Source organism: Mesocricetus auratus, unplaced genomic scaffold, assembly GCF_017639785.1.
Source record: "Mesocricetus auratus isolate SY011 unplaced genomic scaffold, BCM_Maur_2.0 Super-Scaffold_100008, whole genome shotgun sequence".
NCBI classification, from domain to species: Eukaryota; Metazoa; Chordata; class Mammalia; order Rodentia; family Cricetidae; genus Mesocricetus; species Mesocricetus auratus.
Window position 1 is genome coordinate 43,364,230 of NW_024429192.1, and position 18,470 is coordinate 43,382,699.

The 18,470-nt window shown below is 37.7% G+C and overlaps 1 protein-coding gene and 1 non-coding gene across 2 annotated transcripts in view; both read right to left on the reverse strand.

Moving 5' to 3' along the window:
* Myh15 (myosin heavy chain 15) overlaps positions 1-17,333 on the reverse strand; it is a 127,072-nt gene extending 109,739 nt beyond the window's left edge. Inside the window, exons 1-9 of the mRNA XM_005074780.4 lie at positions 17,249-17,333; positions 12,369-12,475; positions 11,141-11,284; positions 8,376-8,532; positions 7,735-7,762; positions 6,698-6,791; positions 4,278-4,370; positions 1,808-1,871; positions 1,567-1,662 (exon numbers count right to left, since the gene is read on the reverse strand). Coding sequence (XP_005074837.1) covers positions 1,567-1,662; positions 1,808-1,871; positions 4,278-4,370; positions 6,698-6,791; positions 7,735-7,762; positions 8,376-8,532; positions 11,141-11,284; positions 12,369-12,475; positions 17,249-17,333 — 868 coding nt within the window. The remainder of the gene's footprint in view (positions 1-1,566; positions 1,663-1,807; positions 1,872-4,277; positions 4,371-6,697; positions 6,792-7,734; positions 7,763-8,375; positions 8,533-11,140; positions 11,285-12,368; positions 12,476-17,248) is intronic.
* On the reverse strand, positions 9,731-9,837 carry LOC121142102. Its single transcript, XR_005879110.1, has one exon. It is a non-coding gene; the product is annotated as a U6 spliceosomal RNA (small nuclear RNA).
* Positions 17,334-18,470: the final 1,137 nt, after the last annotated feature.

Here is an 18,470-nt window from a genome sequence, read left to right on the forward strand (position 1 = left end):
AGCAACCAGATTGAAAAGAAAAAAAACGGGATGGATCCCTTTGCTATCTCCAGGAAACAAACCCCATCTTCAAAAGAAAAGACTACTTTAGAATGAAAGGATGAGAATTCTAAGCAAATGAGACCAAGAAACCATATCTTACAAAATAGACTTCAACCAAATCAAAGTAAAAAATGATAATGAATGTCACTTAGTTCTGACCAAAGGAACAATCCACCAAGAAGATATCATAATTCTAAGCCCAGATACAACAAACTTAAGTAAGCTCAACTTAATAAAGAAAAAGAACCCATACTAGTAGGCATTAAATGACAAACTAACCCTAACACAGTAATAATACATTTAGTACCCAACTTTTACCAATAGAGAGTGAAATGACATGAAGCAAATAAAACTAACAGATATTTACAGAATATCCTGTCCTATCACTGCCAAATATAATTTATTTCCTAGCAGTCCATCAGAGTTTCTCTAAAATGGAAACATAATGGAACACAAGTTAAAATTTTAACAAATTTAGGAAAATTAATTAAATCTATATACTCTAATGAGCACAATGGAATAAAGTTTTCAATCAAAACCAAAAGAAACTCCAGAAAATTCACAAACTGGTGGAAATTAAAGAAAATACTATTGAACTATTGAGGCTATATGGGTCAATCAAAATGTCAATAAAGAAACTTTAAAAATCTTGGAATTAAAGGAAAATGAAAGCACTATGCACACACACACACACACACACACACACACACACACACACACACATATATATAAATCCCTCGATGACAAAGAAATTCCTTACGTGTAGAAACTACCACAATAACTTTGCCGTGTTCCTCTAAGAAGATCTTCTAGCCGGGCGGTGGTGGCGCACGCCTTTAATCCCAGCACTCGGGAGGCAGAGGCAGGTGGAACTCTGTGAGTTCGAGGCTGGGCTGGACCGATAGCCTCCAAAACAATACAGAGAAACCCTGTCTCGAAAAACCAAAAAAAAAAAAAGATCTTCTAATCCAGTCAGCTTGTACTCTACTCTTGCTCTTTATCTGCCCTCTCTTGACATTGTATACATGGTTCTTGCTTTAGGAAACACCCTTGATTCTTGATTTTATCTGATTTTTCTACCTGTTTTTCATATTCAGAGTCATGTACCTTCATACTTTTTTAAAAAAATAAAATTCCTATTGGTCTCCTCTGTCCTCTTACCTATGACACAAAAATAGCTTTAAACACAAAGGCCTTAAATTCTCTCCCCCCCCCTCTCTCTTTCTCTCTTTCTCTCTCTCTCTCCTCCCTCTCTCACACAAGCATGCATATGCATGCACTCACATGTGTGTGCACGTGCACCCACATACAATCACATGTTTAACCTTGCCAAGGCATTTTATTCACTACCAAATTTTAAAAAATTATTCTACCCTATTAGTTGTATAAGTGCCCAAATTTCCTACTGTAGGATGAATAAACTGTGGTCTAACTACTAAGAGACATACTAAAACAGTACTCTCCGTCCCTCGGAATCTGTTTGTATTTTTCTAGAGTAAATGTGGGCTCCAGTCTAACACTTACCCTGAAATTCTTGTTTTCCAGACAGAATCTGATAAAAGATATGGTAGTTCCTCTCTCCAGGTTGCTGATAAACCACCCGAGATTTTTCTAGAAAATCTAGGATGGTTGAAAACAAATAAAGATCCATGCATCAACATTCTTTTAAAAAATTTATTTTGTATTAATTTAATTGTAAATAGCTCACTCCACATGTCAATCCCAGTTAGAAGAAAAGCAAGCGGATAGTGCAATGGCTACTTACAGATCTGGATATCTGCAGATGACAGTGTGCCTCTTGCATCAAAATGCATCCTGATGAGTTTTACCTGGAAGGAAACAGAACACAGTATCCCAGCCAAACTTGCTGAACAGGTGTAATGACTTCATTGTGTACACCATTCTCAAAGTGACTATAACTCCAAAGATTGAAAAATAAACTGTGAGATAATGTTGAGATGAGGATAAGATAATGTCTAGAGCAGGCATTCTCAATCTGTGAGTCACAATCCTTTGGGGGTTGAATAAACTTTTTACAGAGGACACATATCAGATATCCTGTATATTGGATATTTACATTATGATTCATTATAGTAGAAAAAGTTACAGTTATGAAATAGCAGTGAAAATAATTTTATAGTTGGGAGGGTCACCACAACATGAGGAACTGTATTAAAGGGTCACAGCATTAGGAAGGTTGAGAACCACTGGTCTTGAGGGAGCTACACTGATTAGTAAAACTACAGGAGTCCTGTATCCAGTCCCACAGTCGATTTCTGCCTATGTGTTTACATGTGCACTGGAGAAACTATGTGAACCTCAGTGCTCTTAATTTAAAAGGAATAATGTAGAATCTTCTCAGCATATTCACTCACTCATTCAGTATTCATTGACTGATCTAAGAAAACTCCTGAGGAATTAGACAACTTATAAGAAAAATAAACACAGTCCTGATAATTACAAAATGTTCTAGAAGGTACATGGCTACTCAAAAGCTCCAATAAAGGCACATTTGAAGTATTTTGAAATCAAAAGAAAAGTCCCTTTTTCTATAGTTTAGGAAGTAAGACAAAAGGGAACATAAACCAAGACTGAGAGATAGACAAAAGGCTTGGGGTTTGTTTCATGTGTGCTCAGTAGACTAAGGGGTTTATGTCTGGCTTATGTCTCAAAATACACCTTGATTTTCCACTTTCTTCTTTCTTAATTAAAACCTGAAAGGAGAATTCAGCAAGGAATAAAGGCTGCCCAGTGCTGCCAGTATCTACATCAGAATGCCAGATACAGTGGCAGCCACAGTTTATGGAATGAGAATGTAAGGAAACACTGCAGCAAAACATCATTCCTATAGGCACACATATATGTGGAAAACCAATATGGATGCATGCATACCTACGACTAATTTTGAAAACCTATCTGGATTTCTTCATTTTTATTGGATGCCCTTATTTTTCCTTTAGTTTTTCAAAATCTTTTATTTTTCTCTGCTTTGTCCTGTCTACCCTTACAATTTTATCCTTGTTTTCCTTCTTTTTCATCTGTTTCTTGTTCTTTCTTTAATTTCCTCCCCTCCCCTTCTCTTTCTTTCATTTTGTTTGATATTATTTCTTATTCTCCCTCTCAATCTCTCTGTCTCTCTGAGTATGTCTTTCTCTGTATATCTCTGTCTCTCTCTCTCTCCCTTAGGGATTCATCCTAGGATCTCACACATGCCAGACAAGTACTCACCATTTAGCTATATCCACAGATTTTACTCTTTTCTTTACATTTTTCTCTTTTCTTCTCTATTCTACATTCTGGCCTTTCGTATTTCATAAAACATGTAAAACTTGCAACAGTATTTTAATGAAATAGCAATGAAATGTACAAGTATATGCAAATCAATATAAATAGGAATGTTGCATCACTAGTCTTTGGTCAGAAACTAGGCATTTAGCCCGAGTCAATTACTTAGTTATGCTCAGATATTCAAACACGAAGCTTTCTTCAGGTTTCCTCAACTTGTTCGGTGGCTGCCTGACACTCATTCTTGGCACAAAATGGATTTATAAAACTTGACATTTAAATCCAAGTATTTTCCTCCATCATGTGATTTCTAGTTATCAAAAAGCTACATTGAAGCACCCTGTTCAATATTATAAAATCCCTGTTAGATATGCAGGAAAGGGAATTCATAAGCAAGAGCAGAAAGAATAATTAAGAGAATTAGGAAATGGCTACTAAACTGACTTCAGTACAGAGGAACTTAAGGAGACACAATTTCAAATCTCCAAAACATAATAATATATAAAGCATTATTATATCTGTTATGTTTGCTTCCCTACAATGCATGTAAAGAAATGTGTGTTAAGATAACTACATCCCGCCGGGCGTTGGTGGCGCACGCCTTTAATCCCAACACTCGGGAGGCAGAGGCAGGCGGATCTCTGTGAGTTCGAGGCCAGGCTGGACCGACAGCCTCCAAAACAATACAGAGAAACCCTGTCTCGTAAAACCAAAAAAAAAAAAAAAGATAACTACATCCCTCCTGAATACATTCTTTCAAATAGAGACACAAAGACATAAGAAGGTTTAATTGTCTCAGTCATACCTGGTAAAACTTTTTTGAGAAATGTAATAATATGACGAAATTTAGTTTAAAATCTTGTTCTAGAATTCTGTTACCATTTTGCTCAGACATGAATTTTATGATAGCCTAAATATGATAGGTTCTGAGATGTTTTCATGCTACTTACAAAACGAGAAGAGTTGTCGTTTCTCAGAGTTTTGGCATTTCCAAATGCTTCTAAGACAGGATTCATTTGTGCAACTTGATCTTCTGAAATCCCCTAAAAAGCATGGAAGAGGAGCAAAGCTGATTAAAGTTTACCAGGATTCTACACTGAAACAAGCTCTCCAAGTGCAGATCTCGCCTCATAGCTGCCACAAAAAAAAACTAGTGACTTACACTTTCCAAATGTGATAAAACACTACTTTGGGAATTGAGAATCAGAAAAAAAAAATGGAAGGATGAAAGATAGTACTTTCACATATTTTCTCCTAAGAAAATGTTTAGGTAGTCATTAGTTTATAATGTCTTTGTTTGAGTCCAAATGAATAAAGAAAACATTTATTAGCAAGCAAAAAAAGAACTAGAAACTTGTCTTAGGATAATACATGAATTTCTTGCCATTATTAATCTATATTTTCCTTATGCTATTTTTAGGCAATCTAGGGGTTACACCAAGAAGTGACTATGATCTCGAACTTAACTTTTTCATATTCAAGAATATGGGCTGTCTACACAGAATGATCTTGAAAAATCAGCTACTTCCACATCAATTCAGATGTATTGTTTTTGAAATTCATCCTCAAAGACCTGTTTCATAAGATAAATTATACAGTACGTAGTGTTTAAGAATATGTAATGTATACCTACTATTTCACTCTGAATAATATGCATTTATTGTCTTACAAAAATTATAAAAGGTTATATAAGCAAGGATTTCCATAGACCTGTTGTATATGTTATGTTATATGATTTAATATCATAAGATTCAATGTCAAGATAAAACCAACCAATCTATATCAAACAACAACGAAACTAAAATGTACACTGAAACAAAGTTTTACGTAGGAAAACGGAGAGTTCAAGGATGCTTACAGATACCAACCAATTCAGGAATGAGGCAATAGGAAAGGAACCATTTTATAGTTTAAATTATAAAACAGATGAGGATAGATCTTCAAAGTTAGTCTATGTTTTTGTATACTTCTTATGTGTTACAGCAGAAGCAGCTGATGATAGCCAGCATTGAATTAAAAATACAAAGTGACACAGACTGATGAGAGGTGTGACAGCTTCTCATGGTTACAAACAGCTCTGAGTACCACTTAACACTACCTAATTTTACTTTACTTGGAAGAATTACTTCCAAAGTATTATGAATTCTCACCTTGCAGATAAAACTGAACTAAAAGTTGCCAAGTGTGATGGCCGATGTTAATTGTTCACCTAATACCATTTAGAACTACCTGGAAAGGGAGTATCAATGAGTGATTACCTAGATTAGTTTGATTTTCCCAAGCTGAGTTATTGAGGTGAGAAAATCCAGCATCATGTGAGTCACACCATTTCATGAACTGGATCATAGACTGCATGAAAATGTGGGAGTGAGCAGAACACTAGCATATATATATATATATATATGTATGTATGTATATATGTGTGTGTATGCATGTATATATGTATATATATTAATTCATTGTTTTCTTAACTACAAGGTCATGTGACTAGCTATTTCAAGTGCCTGACATCTTGAAATAACTGTAATTTAGAATTATTAGCCAAATAAATCTTTTCTTTCTCAAGTGACTTTAGTGAAGTATTTTATCACAAAAGCAAGAAATGAAACTAAGACACCAAGGTTAAAAAAACAGAGAAGGTAGTATTTACAGAAAATGTTGAATGGTTGAAGTCATAACATTATAGCTAAAGAGATTTAGAAATATCAGAAGATGACATTGAAGGTTGTGATGACTTGGTGCAAGGTTTGGATCCTGAAGGTATATTGACTAGAGGGACAAACCAAATGAAACTCGGCCAGTAAATGTTCTTGGAAGAAAATCTAAAATTATGAAATGCATTCTTTCGGCTTTATATAGAATGCTCTGATGATCCTCTCAGGTAGTAAAGAAAATGAAAAACAAGACATTTCAATATTTTTGTGATGGTGTAAATATAAAATGTCTCCATAGCCTCATTTTTTAAAACTTAATCTCAAACTGGTAGCACCCTTTAGAGTGGTTGTGGATCCTTCAGAGTGTAGCTCTTTCCTGATCAACCTGAACCACTGGTGACCTTAATGTTTGGTAGCCTTGGCTTGGCTCCATTTCCTGTTGGTTTCCTGGTTTCTGAGTGTGGATACAATGACATAAAGTGACTAGCCAGCCTCCTCCTCCTGCCTCCATTGCTTCCGCATCATGCTGGACTGTATATCTCTTCAATAGGTATGCCAGAATAAACCCTTCCTTTCTTTAATTTCAGATATTTTGTCACTGAATGAGAGAATTAACTACTTCAGTTTTGCTAACTGTTCTATGGTTCTTTCCTCCTCCTTATTCCTCATAAAGGGAAGAGTCTCTGTGTGTCACCATTCATATTATGAACACTCACCAGCTTTTTCTTGGGCTCACTTATGGCTGCCATGGTGGCAAAATACTGAATAGTCAGTTTGGTGTTGAAGGTCTTCCCAGCACCAGATTCTCCTCTGTGATTTGAAATTGAGAAAAAACAGTTAACTGGTTCTGATGATCAATGTAATGAAAGTTAGCTCATTCTGATCATATCCAACTCTTTTCTTAGAAAATGACCTGTCAGTTTTTGCACCAGAAAATTGTGCTTTGGTTTTCTCCTTTTCCTTTTGATAACCAAATACATTTACTCCAGCTCGCCTTTAGGTAATGAAATTCAGAAGTCAGTCCAGGCTATTTGCAAACAGCATAGATTTGAATTTGAAATAGTCACTTAGCTCTACAATTCTAAAACCTAAGATCACCTTTAAGATACCAGAAACCAAAACCAAAAGAGGGTCAATTACACAACATATCATCATTATTATTGCAGAAGAAGACCACAGACTTGAACATGAGACCCCTTGGGTCTCAGCCACCTGCTCACACTAATTTGCCCACCTGGTGTTCTTTCCATCAAAATGAACCTACAATAAGGCATTCTGAGGTCCTCTTTTCCCTCTTTTGGTATTATCCAAAAGCACATTATGTATTACTGTATGTTATGTACTGTGCCATGGCTACTCAAAGCAGCAAGTTATCTGTTTCATGGGCATACTCAATGGACATTAATAGAGCTTCTCTGTTTAACTAGCTGGCATAGAAACCTTGGAAGTTGATCACTTGCATGACTCACGACTGGAGGCCACTTCCCTGAGAAGGAACTAAACTTGCTTGTACAATATAGACTTAAGGAGTCTCTTTAAATGATGGAGGCAGATTTTCTTAAACTATATTGACAGAACTCACTAAAGTACTATGATTACTTGCAGAGTATCTTTTCCTACCTGGAATGCATTTTGTATCAAAATATCAAAAAGTCAAAGTTGGAAATTTTAAGTTTTACTCTCAGTGAAATATAGGTGTCTGTTTTCCACTGAAACTTCACATAGAATAAAAAGAAAAATGAGACACACTTACGTGAAGAGTATGGACTGATTCTCTCCACCTACAAAATAAAAAAGAAAGAGAAATGCTAGGATATTCTCATGCTTGAAGCTTATGTACTGGAATGAATTTATTCACAATTTTATTACCTACAGTTTCAACTTAGAAGGATTTGTTTTATCTACACGTGCAAACCCCTCACTTCAAAGACACAGTATAAAACAGATGTTCTTATTTTTACCAGTCACATGCACATACAAACTCTCGACCTATCTCCTGACTTTAAATATAAAGAGTAACCAACTAATAGTTAGCAGTTTCAGTCTTTTAAGAATCATTGCATAGAACAGCTGTAGAATAGCTTTGTTGTGCCAGACAGTCCAGCATATGCTTAAGTAATAAGAGCAGACATCTGCAGGGGCCATTATCTGGGCTAACCTCCAGTCCCATCACTACAAATGGATTCTTTCACTCTGAAGTACAAGTTAATTGTCCCTGTAACCATAGGAGTCCCCTACTATGCTGCCTGCATTTTATCTGGAAGGAATCAGGTTTCAAGCAATGAGGTAGCTGTGAAGCCATGCTCTTCTCACAATGACTGAGTGTCCTGTGGTGACATGGAGAAAACATGGACCAGAGATTTTCGTTTTTCATTTTGTAGGGCAGCTACTTACTGCGAAGCATATCTTGAAGGGCACTATTGGCAACAGCAAAAATGTGAGGGGGAGCCTCAGATCGCCTCTTCTTTTGATAGGCAGCCATGACCTCTTTCTCATACACTGGAAGCCACTTGTAAGGGTTTATAGCCACACAGAAGAGACCTGAATATGTCTGAGGAGACATCAGAGTGGATTTCAGAAAACAGACTAGTTGCACTCCAGGATTGTCAGGACTTCCCCTGTCACACAATGCTAGCTTGAATATTTACTTGTAAGGGAGCATGGAAGGGGAGAGATATGAATTCCTGTGAAGAAAGGGCTTCTAAGAGAAGCAGACAGATATGGGTTAGGCAAGCATTAAGACCTGAGATTACCTCTCCAACTCTGAGAGATATACTAACTGCTAAAATATCCGACACATGTAACTCTCTTTTTAAAAATAAGATTTATTTTTTATGTATGAGCATTTGCCTGTGTGCATGCATGCATGTACACACATATGTGCCTGTTGTCAGCAGAGGCCAGAAGAGGACACTGGATTCCCGGAAGCTGGAGTTACAGATGGTGCGAACCTCCATATTGTTACTGGGAACCAAACCTGGCTACTCTGCAAAATCTGCAACTGTTCTAAAGCACTGAGCCACTTCTGTAGGCCCCACATGTAATTCTTGAAAAGAGGTTAAGGTAAAAACATCACCAGTACCAGTAGCCCTAAGAAGCCAGAACAGAGTAGAGAAAGCCTTTTCCTCTAGAGACTCTACAAGAAGTAAATCCCTGCTGTTTTTACTTTATTTGAGACTAATGTCCTTCAACACTGTATGTGAATAGGTATTCTTTTAAACTACCCATTCAGCAGCAATTTTTTTGAGAAGCAAATCTTTAGAGAAACTAAAACAGTTACCTAGCAAGTCAAATAATGGAAGACTAGCTTGGTTGCATGTCACATTCTTGATGATAATGGATCCCTACTGCCACTATTTTAGCCTAATCTCAGTGCTGCTTCTAATACGTAAGTTTAGAATAAAGAGACAAAGGAACCAATCATCAGGCGCTTGACAGCTGTGGAGAAATCAACTGGTTTCTTTTTTATCATTTTTTATTTTAATTTTTAATAGCTTGTTTTTACATGTCAATCCCAGTTCCCTCTCCCTCCCCTCCTCCCGCACTCCCCTTCCCCCCCACCCTCCCACCTTATTGCCAAATCCTTCCACATAGGGGATATCTAGAGTCTGTCATTTCACTCCCCTAAGTCCAGGCACTCCCCTAAGAGTCCAGGCTGAGAGAGCATCCCTCTTTGTGCTATAGGCACACGATGACTGTTTGTTTTCCAGGGATAGACACTGATCCACAGCTCAGGGCCCCATAGGCTGAAAAATATGGAACGCTTCACGAATTTGCGTGTCATCCTTGCACAGGGGCCATGCTAATCTTCTCTGTATCGTTCCAATTTTAGTATATGTGCTGCCAAAGCGAGTACTCAACTGGTTTCTTGAACACTAGTTTGGTGACAGGCACTTAATTACCTGTTCTACATATTTTTTTGTTTTAATCTAATCCTCTAACTAAGTAGAGTCAGACATTACTATCTCATTTTATAGAAAGGTAACATCAGGGAATTCAACAAGACAAGGGAAATGTGGTGAGAGGAGAAAGCCATTTTCACCTAGGACTGCATGACTTCTTCTCAGCAATATGGACTAGGTGTCATAAAATCAGATGGCCCTATCTTCTCCTAGGGGCTTGCTGTGCTGTCTTCCAAACTAAAGTGTCTTTCACAGTGTCAGGACAAGCCTTAATGCTACTCTTGGACCGCTATGCATAAAACAGTAGGTATATACACACAGGAACACAGAATCAAGTCCATGTTTAGCAAATTTCTGTCAACATCTGGGCTGTTGTTCCTGACCCATAAGTGGTGTATTTTTATCTTTTGTTGGTTTGTTGAGAAAGGATATTTCTACACAGCCCTGGCTGTCTGGGAACTCACTATGCAGTTTTTATCATTTACCCAGTTTTTATCATTTTCATTAACTGATACACTGACTAAGTATTCATTGAAAATCAAGCATTTCTTCAAAGCACATAAGTCCAGTGCTAAAATAATACATAAGTTATCTGACAATTATTGTGACAATTGTGACCACAAACATACAAACATGAGATCCTTTGCTGTTCTTTCCTGAAAATGCTGATACAGAATGCCATGGAAGATGCCCAATGACTATTTATCTCTCTCTACACAGACAGGAAGGTATGAATGCGAATATATGCTTATCCATTTCTAATGACAGCCCATTTGTGTATATGCACATAAGTGTTTTGTATATGAAGACAAACATGTCCTGGCTTTATCTTTATACAAAACTATGTTGGAAGTGCAACATCTCAAATATATTTTTCTTCAGAAATATTTTAAATGGAATAGATAACCTTAACTAATAAGTAATTGAGCTTGTATGTACAGAGTTTGCATCTAGTTGATTTTGGTGTGTATATTTTATTTGCAGTGTTTTCTTTATAAAAAATAAGTAATTGAGCTGGCATTTGGACTCTTCCCTATCATATTCCAAGCTTCATACTTTTAATGTTGTATGACACTCTGTGGTAAATGACATGCATGGTGACAAGATAAAAAGTAAAGAAATATTGAGATCATTATTTCCCAGTGGATGTTCATATGAGGATATTGGAACTAAACATAAAACATCACCAGAAAAGATTGGGGCATTGCCAATCTGAGTTCCAGAATGAGATTTTCATAGTAAGGCCTATATACACACGTAGATCATCCAATTGTCGTAACGTCTCCTCAGGGTGTGAAGCATAGATGGTTCATTGAGGTGAAGCAGCATTGACAGATCTTCAACCATCTCAAACTCTGCAGGGTTCATCTGTTGGATTTTATCCTCCTTAATTATCAGTCTCTGCAAAGAACAGGAAAAGAAAAGATATATTCCTAGCTGAGTTTGGTGGCATATGTTTTAATCCCAGCACTGGAGAGGCAAAGGCAAAATGATTCTCTGAGAGTTCAAGGCCAGCCTCTTCTACATAGCAAGTTCCAGGGAAGTCAGTATCACATAAAGAGACCCCCTCTCTCTCCCTCTCTCAATCACGCACACACACACACACACACACACACACACAAATATCTGTTTTTCTATTTCCTTTATGAATATCATTTTCATATACAATTGGAAAGACTAATCAAACTAAACAAACACCCATACATCTTAAGGAATCCAAGGCTGTTAGAGCTTTAATTTTTAGTGTTCCCGCAAAGAGTCGGGTGTCAAAGGCCTGATACTACTGACAGCTGTAGAACCTTTGAAAATTGTGGCCTACAGAGTGGTCCTTGGATGACTGAGGGCATGACATTGTGGGGTTGTGGGTATTGAAGCTATTGTGGGGCCCCAGTACTTGGTTATTGCAATATGAAATGATTTTATTCAAATTGCACATGTCTTTTATAATGAAAATAAAACATTTTTGAAAGTGCTAGAGATTGATTGAGCTTAGGTTTTTGGGCATGATAGGCAAGAGCTCTATCCCCAATCTGTCTTTTTCTTGATGCTACACACAGCTAGATTCAGCACTTGGCATACCAGGGCAGAAGTATCATGAGCTCATTCTAGAAGACATAGATTGAGACTGTGTATCAACAAAAAATAAGCAGCAGAAGTTGCTGGAAAGAAGGAGGAGAAGGAAAGAAGATAAAGATAGGGAAAGAAAAATAGTAACTTGAAACATTGACAAAAGAAGGGAAATAGTTGTTAAATCCAGAGTTTATATTTTCTACTGTAACCATCCTATTTGGAACTATTCGATGTACTTCATTAGATCTTTGATGGTAAGGGTGGGAGGATAGGAGCAACTTAAACATGAATGAGATCTCCAAACTTTATAGTGGCACCCTACCCCCAGGTTCTCAGTGCTAGTGAAAGGATACACTTAGTGATTTGACTATATAGAGAACACAGACAACCCCAGAAGGAAAAAGACATCCTTTACCTCTCCATCTCTTGTCTCGACAATTACTTTTCCATCACTGATACTTCCTTTTACCTCAGCCTCAATATAAGCATTCTTTCCATCATGAACCCAGCACTTGTTCTTCCCTAGAGAGAAAATATGGGTTATAACTACAGTAATTAAAGGAATCTCCACTGTGCATTTTCATACTGATGCAGCCCTGTATAAGAAGTCAGAAAGTTACATAAAAACATGAATGCTAACTATGTCTGCTTGTCCATGAATGATTGTAAAGGAACAAGATAATTCTCAGCAAGCAGAGGTCTGCCAGCATCATTATGTTATAAGAAAACTGTCCACCTAATTCACCTACACCATCCTACACTCCACAACACAATAACCCTTGGATATTCTCCTGGTCATTCCACTCTTTCCCAGCTCCCCTCAAAACACTCACTCAAAAATGATCTGGTTACATATGTAAATCTGTGTGTTAATGGACTTCTCTGTCTAGGATTCTTGTATCATATTTTAATACTTGAATGAAAGTCTATTAAGAGAAGGGAATGCTAAATTGAGGAAGGGATTGAAGGAAGAGAATATCAGTTATTTTGTTATATAATAAAATTGACTCACATTTACCATCTTATATTATTTTCCCTTCTTCTGTTCTCTCACTCAATGTCTTATCCCTAAGTAAAGAAGTCTTCCACAAAAGTAATTAACCCATAAAATATCTTAAAGTAAACTAAGTTAGAAGTCCTGTGAATACATGAGAAAGTGTCTCTAGGTTCATTGAAATACTTACCAAATTCTCTTCCAGCCAAGTCAAGTAACCATTTAAGATGAATAGGAAACATCCTCTTCAAAATAAGTCTTAGCATGCTACAAGAGTTCCTCAGCAAATAAGAAACGGGTGAGGGGAGGACATTGATGAAAACCCGAGTCAACTATGACACTAACGGGAATGACAACTAGGTTACCACCACCATCTCTAACATATGAGTTACAAAAAGTTTCAGATATTTCATTTCTTCAGACACGTGGCCCTCTACAGATGCTTTCCCTAAAGACACACTGTGGGTCAGAGGGATGAATGTGTACAAAAAGAGGCAATGAATTGACTACCATTCTCTTCTCCCACCATTCTTGTCACTGCATAGAACTGTGCTGCTCACTATTTTCTTGCTATGACAATCAGCAATGTACTGCTTCCTTCCTTTTCCTAATTACAAACAATTTCCTCTGAAAATTGCTTTGTAAGCAGATGTAATAATCCTTTGTAACTCAGTTTTCATTGCCTTTCTACTTGTTTATAGTTTTTAATGCTGGTTTTGTGTTGTACTTATTATTTTGGTCCCTTTTAAGCAAACAATGATGTTTTATGATAGGGTATGAAAATACAGTTGATTTTGAAAGTACCTGTTTAGCATATTAAAGGCTATGCGTTTCAAAATATATTATCACTTGAAAGAAATCTGATGATTCTCTCGCGTGTGCATGCGCACGCTCTCTCTCTCTCTCTCTCTCTCTCTCTCTCTCTCTCTCTCTAGGATTGAGACTTGCCCTCAGTGCCAACAGTGCCATAGCTAATTACTAGTACTTATTAGAATAATGATTCTAGAAATCAAATCACCTCCTCCTAAATTAGTTTTCCTCCATTATCTCATGCTTCATAACAAGTGCTTAGCTACTTTTCTTTCTCTGGTATTTCTTTCAAGGAGGGCTCATCTTCTGCCTCATGATGAGCTCTTTGTTTCAGCATCCCCAGAAACAGTGGGGATGAAAATTTTTCAGAAGCCTTTACCTGAGACCTAATCCATGACAGCACCTTTTCTTTAAAAGATAAAGCAGATGAAATAAGTCAACTTTTAATTCCTTTTGGTCACCAATAATGCAGAGCTGCAGATTCAGCTAGCACTGCACTGGAATCAGGTCTTCTAGAATTTAGTCCTGCAGCTGATCTGAACAGGGGAGAGCTCTTGGACCCCAGACCGACAGCTGGGAGGCCAGCATGGGACTGATCCAGACCTCCCCCCCAAATATGAGAGTCAGTGAGGAGGCCTAGGCAACCTATGAGGACCTGAGCAGTGGATCAGTGTTTATCCCTGGCATACAAACAGACATCGTGTGTCCATAACACAAAGAGGAATGCTCTCTCAGCCTGGACTCTTAGGGAAGTGCCTGGACACTGCCTTGAGTGAAATGACAGACTCTAGGTATCCCCTATATGGAAGGAAATGGCAATAGGGTGGGAGGCTGGGAGGGATGGTGGGGGGTGCGGGAAGAGGGGAGGGAGAGGGAACTGGGATTGACATGTAAAACAAGCTATTTAAAATAAAAATAATAATAATAAAAATAAAATAAAAAATAATTTAGTCCTGGCCTGACTAGTAAGGAGTTGTCAAACAATCATTTCATCTAATTGGGTCTTGGTTCTCAAACCTGTAAGTGAAGGATATTTTCTCTAGCCCATTTCCTGTGGGCTAACCAACTCCAATTAAATATCTCATATAATATGAAGATGGTCCTCATTTACTAGAGAAAATTTGAGTTCTATAAAAAATTTAAAACATTAAAACCAATCACACATGAGCTTAAAAGTGACCAGTGTTGTTTCTCTATATCTGTTTTTTATGAGGGTTCTGTCATAGGAGAGAAAATCAGAGTTAAACTATATTCAAACTTGTAGTCTTATTAAATAGACACTCAATCTCTCTTAGTTGTTTTTTTAAATAGCACATGTGTATGTATTTAGATCCAAACGCCTTTTAGAAGACCAAGGATCATGAAACACCTAACATTTCTTTTTTTTTAAGTTTAAATTTATATTAGGAACAAGATTGCTTCACAAGTCAGTTCCAGGTCTCTCTCCGTTTCCCTCTCCTCCTCCCGTGCCCTCTCCTCAACCCCCCCCAATATCCCCTCATTTCCCCAGGGAGGGTGAGGCCCTCCATGGGGGTGTCCATAGTCTGTCATTTCATCCAGGGCAAGGCCTAGACCCTCCCCCAAGAGTTCAGGGTGAGAGTGCATCTCACATTGTTGGATGGGAGTCCAAAGTCCATGTGTATACTCAGGATAAATACTCATCTACTGCCCAAGGCTCAATAGATTACCTAGGCCTTCTCACTGATACCCCCATTCAGGGGGTCTTGATCAGTCCCATGCTGGATTCCCAGGCATCATCCTGGGTTTCAAGAGTTAACCCTTGTCAGGTCAGCTGTTTCTGGGGGTTAAACCAGCCAATCTCTCTTAGTATAAAATCATTTTGGGTTTTTTTTTAGTGCTTTTCTTCTTACATTTACCCCAACATACTGGTCTTCCTCCCTGACAATCAGCAGTTCTAGGTTTCTTTTCTGAGTATCACTGCACCACACTAAACTTATTTTCAAACTGATAGCATTATTTAGTCCTAATAGCAATGAAGGGAGGTAGGCAGGGTGAATGTTTTTTGTTCATCTAACTTTGACAGACAAGTAAAATAAGGTTCAGTGAGGTGAAATGCTTTAGTCTAATTATAAAGCAATAGATGTCCAAGAGCAGGAAATTGGAAGCCAAAACTGTTGGCCATACACTTATTTTCAAACTGTTTCCATTTGACCTAAATTCTAAACACAAACTTGACTGTCACCTAGCCCAGGAAGACAGACAACTTTTGGTGATTTTTCATTTTTTGCTGCCAGTGAATATCCACAAAGAAGGATGGTATGTTAAGAAAATTAATTAAGGCTATTTAAATTGCTCTATTTTAAGCAATTGTTTATAGTGTTGACTCTATCAAATGGATGATCCAATTATCTCTTGTGTGTTGGTCCAATTTTGATTTTTCTCCCTGGTACCACTATCACCATCTTGTCTTAGTTACCTAACTGCCTGTGATAGGCCTCTGCATGGCCACTTCTGACTTCTGGGATTGTTCTGTTATTGTATTTGACTTGAAGGATTATAATTAGCTACTTTGAAATACAATAACACTAATGAAATACAAGGATGGGAAACTGGGAGCTGATCCAGGACTGGTGGGACTGTGATGGAAATACAATTTCCTCCACAATTGGCTCCAGTTATACTTGGTCACATTAAAGTTTAACGTTGACTAATTCTGGGTACCAGAACAATGTTTTTATTGTGCACTGTTAAATAATTTTGGAATTAAGACATATAGATGACCTGATGCCAAACCACACCGTGAATCTGACTTGCATCTCCAATTAGCTAAAATGTAGAGACTGGTCATGCAGCCCAGATATATGAAAAAGAGTAGGGGTGACGATTACATTTACTTGGAAATTTTAATGTAGAACTTGGCTTTTTTTTCTGAAGATAAATCCTCATTAACCTTTGGCTTTGCCTGAGGCACAAAGAAGTTGTGAATCCCAGTGTCAATCACCTAAGTGATCTTTCTTTTTAGTTTGCCTGACAAACTGTGCTGAAATAAGCCAGAGGGCTAGATTCCAGCAACAGGACTGTCTGAAGACAGTCCGAGACCAACTCTCAGCTGCAGACTCCCAGCTTCCCAACCTTCCAGCATTGTTCCTTCCTTCTTCCGGGTATACAGCCAACCGTTTGGCCAAGTCACAATCCTCTCTCTGCTAAAATATGTTTTTGCTGACAATTAAGAGGTTTTGAAGAAAGGCTTGACCTATGGCAACTCCTGGAAGAGAATACTAGTCTGAGAGCTTCATAAATGGGGTATAGGACTGGGATTCCTCCCAGCCACCCTCTTTTTCCTTGGGAATTTCTATTCCTGGCCTGGACACTTTGTTGTCTTCAGTTGTTCAAAGATTTATAGCATCTGCTTGCACACCATTCAAATAAGTTAGTCTTCAGAACTGATGGTTCATTGTAATCAAGCAAGTAGTTATACCACCTTAAAGTAATAATATGAACTCAAGCCAGCAGTTTCCACAAAGTCGTACCATCAAAGGCTGGGGGCTGTAACAGAGGATCATCAGTATTTCTTCTGAGGAAGGCTGCAGCATCTCCAAACTCAGACAGATCCATCGTTCTTAAAATATCCACGACAGGATGCAGGGGTAGGACTATAGGTAATGTGAAAAAAGTCCTTCTACAAAAAGGTGGAAGTGGGGAGAAAAAGGAGAATTGAGGCACTTTTTCTAAAATTGATAAATTGTTCATAATAGATAGACCAAAGAATGTTTCTTCTATGTCTGTGCCATGGTACAACTGCACTCAGGGACATATAACTTCAACAAAGCCAGGTCATCCATTAAACAATGAAGGCTCCGTGCCTAGGGTCAATGGTGCTTTCAGGAACCTGCGCAAGTGTATCAATTCCTTTAAATACCAGAAGAAAATATAAACAAAATATTGAGGATATATAATAATGATCTTAGCCCAGCTTTTATTTGCCTTTATACCAACAAATTTTCAAAACTAAATTTTAATTATTTTGTGGAGGAAATGCCTCTAAAACAACAAAAGTCCCTAAGACTGAGAGAAGTCAAACTATGACCTTGAGCCACAGAGTTTTGACCTTGGCACATGGCATAATGGGCAAAACAGATAAATGTCAAGTTGCAGACACTAGGACTCTTGATATGAATGGAGAATAGATTCTAGCTCCCTCTAGGCATACCAAATATCATAATACCATACACAGAATTAGGTGACAAAGGAGAGAAGTCATTTAGATACATTTTTCAGTATGAATATTAAACAACAAAACTGTGAATGTCCTTTTGTAGATGACAATCTGGATCAGATAGTTTACAGAAGCAGATGAACTCCAAGGAAATGCCAAAAGCAGTAGAGAGAAAGCAAAGGCTTGGAGTGGAAAGCAGGTTGGGGTGAGGGGGTGAAGCAGGTATGAGTGAAAATGTTTACTGGATCAAGAAATTCTTGGAGAGACTGAATTGCCAGACAAATGAATAAGCTAAAGTTAGCCTAAAGAATCCCTTCATCTTGAGTTATGGTTATACTATAGGCAATTTTTACAAAGAAATCTCCACCCATTTTTGAATGAGGTATTGGTACAGTAAGGTCAGAATGAGGGAGGCTGGAAGGAGACTAAGAAGTAAGGGAGAGGTGTAATCACAGAGCCAAAGCCCCAACTCATGTCCTGAGCATCTGCTTTAGATGTGGTTGCTTTATACTGGGAAATATTTTGCTCTCTACTTT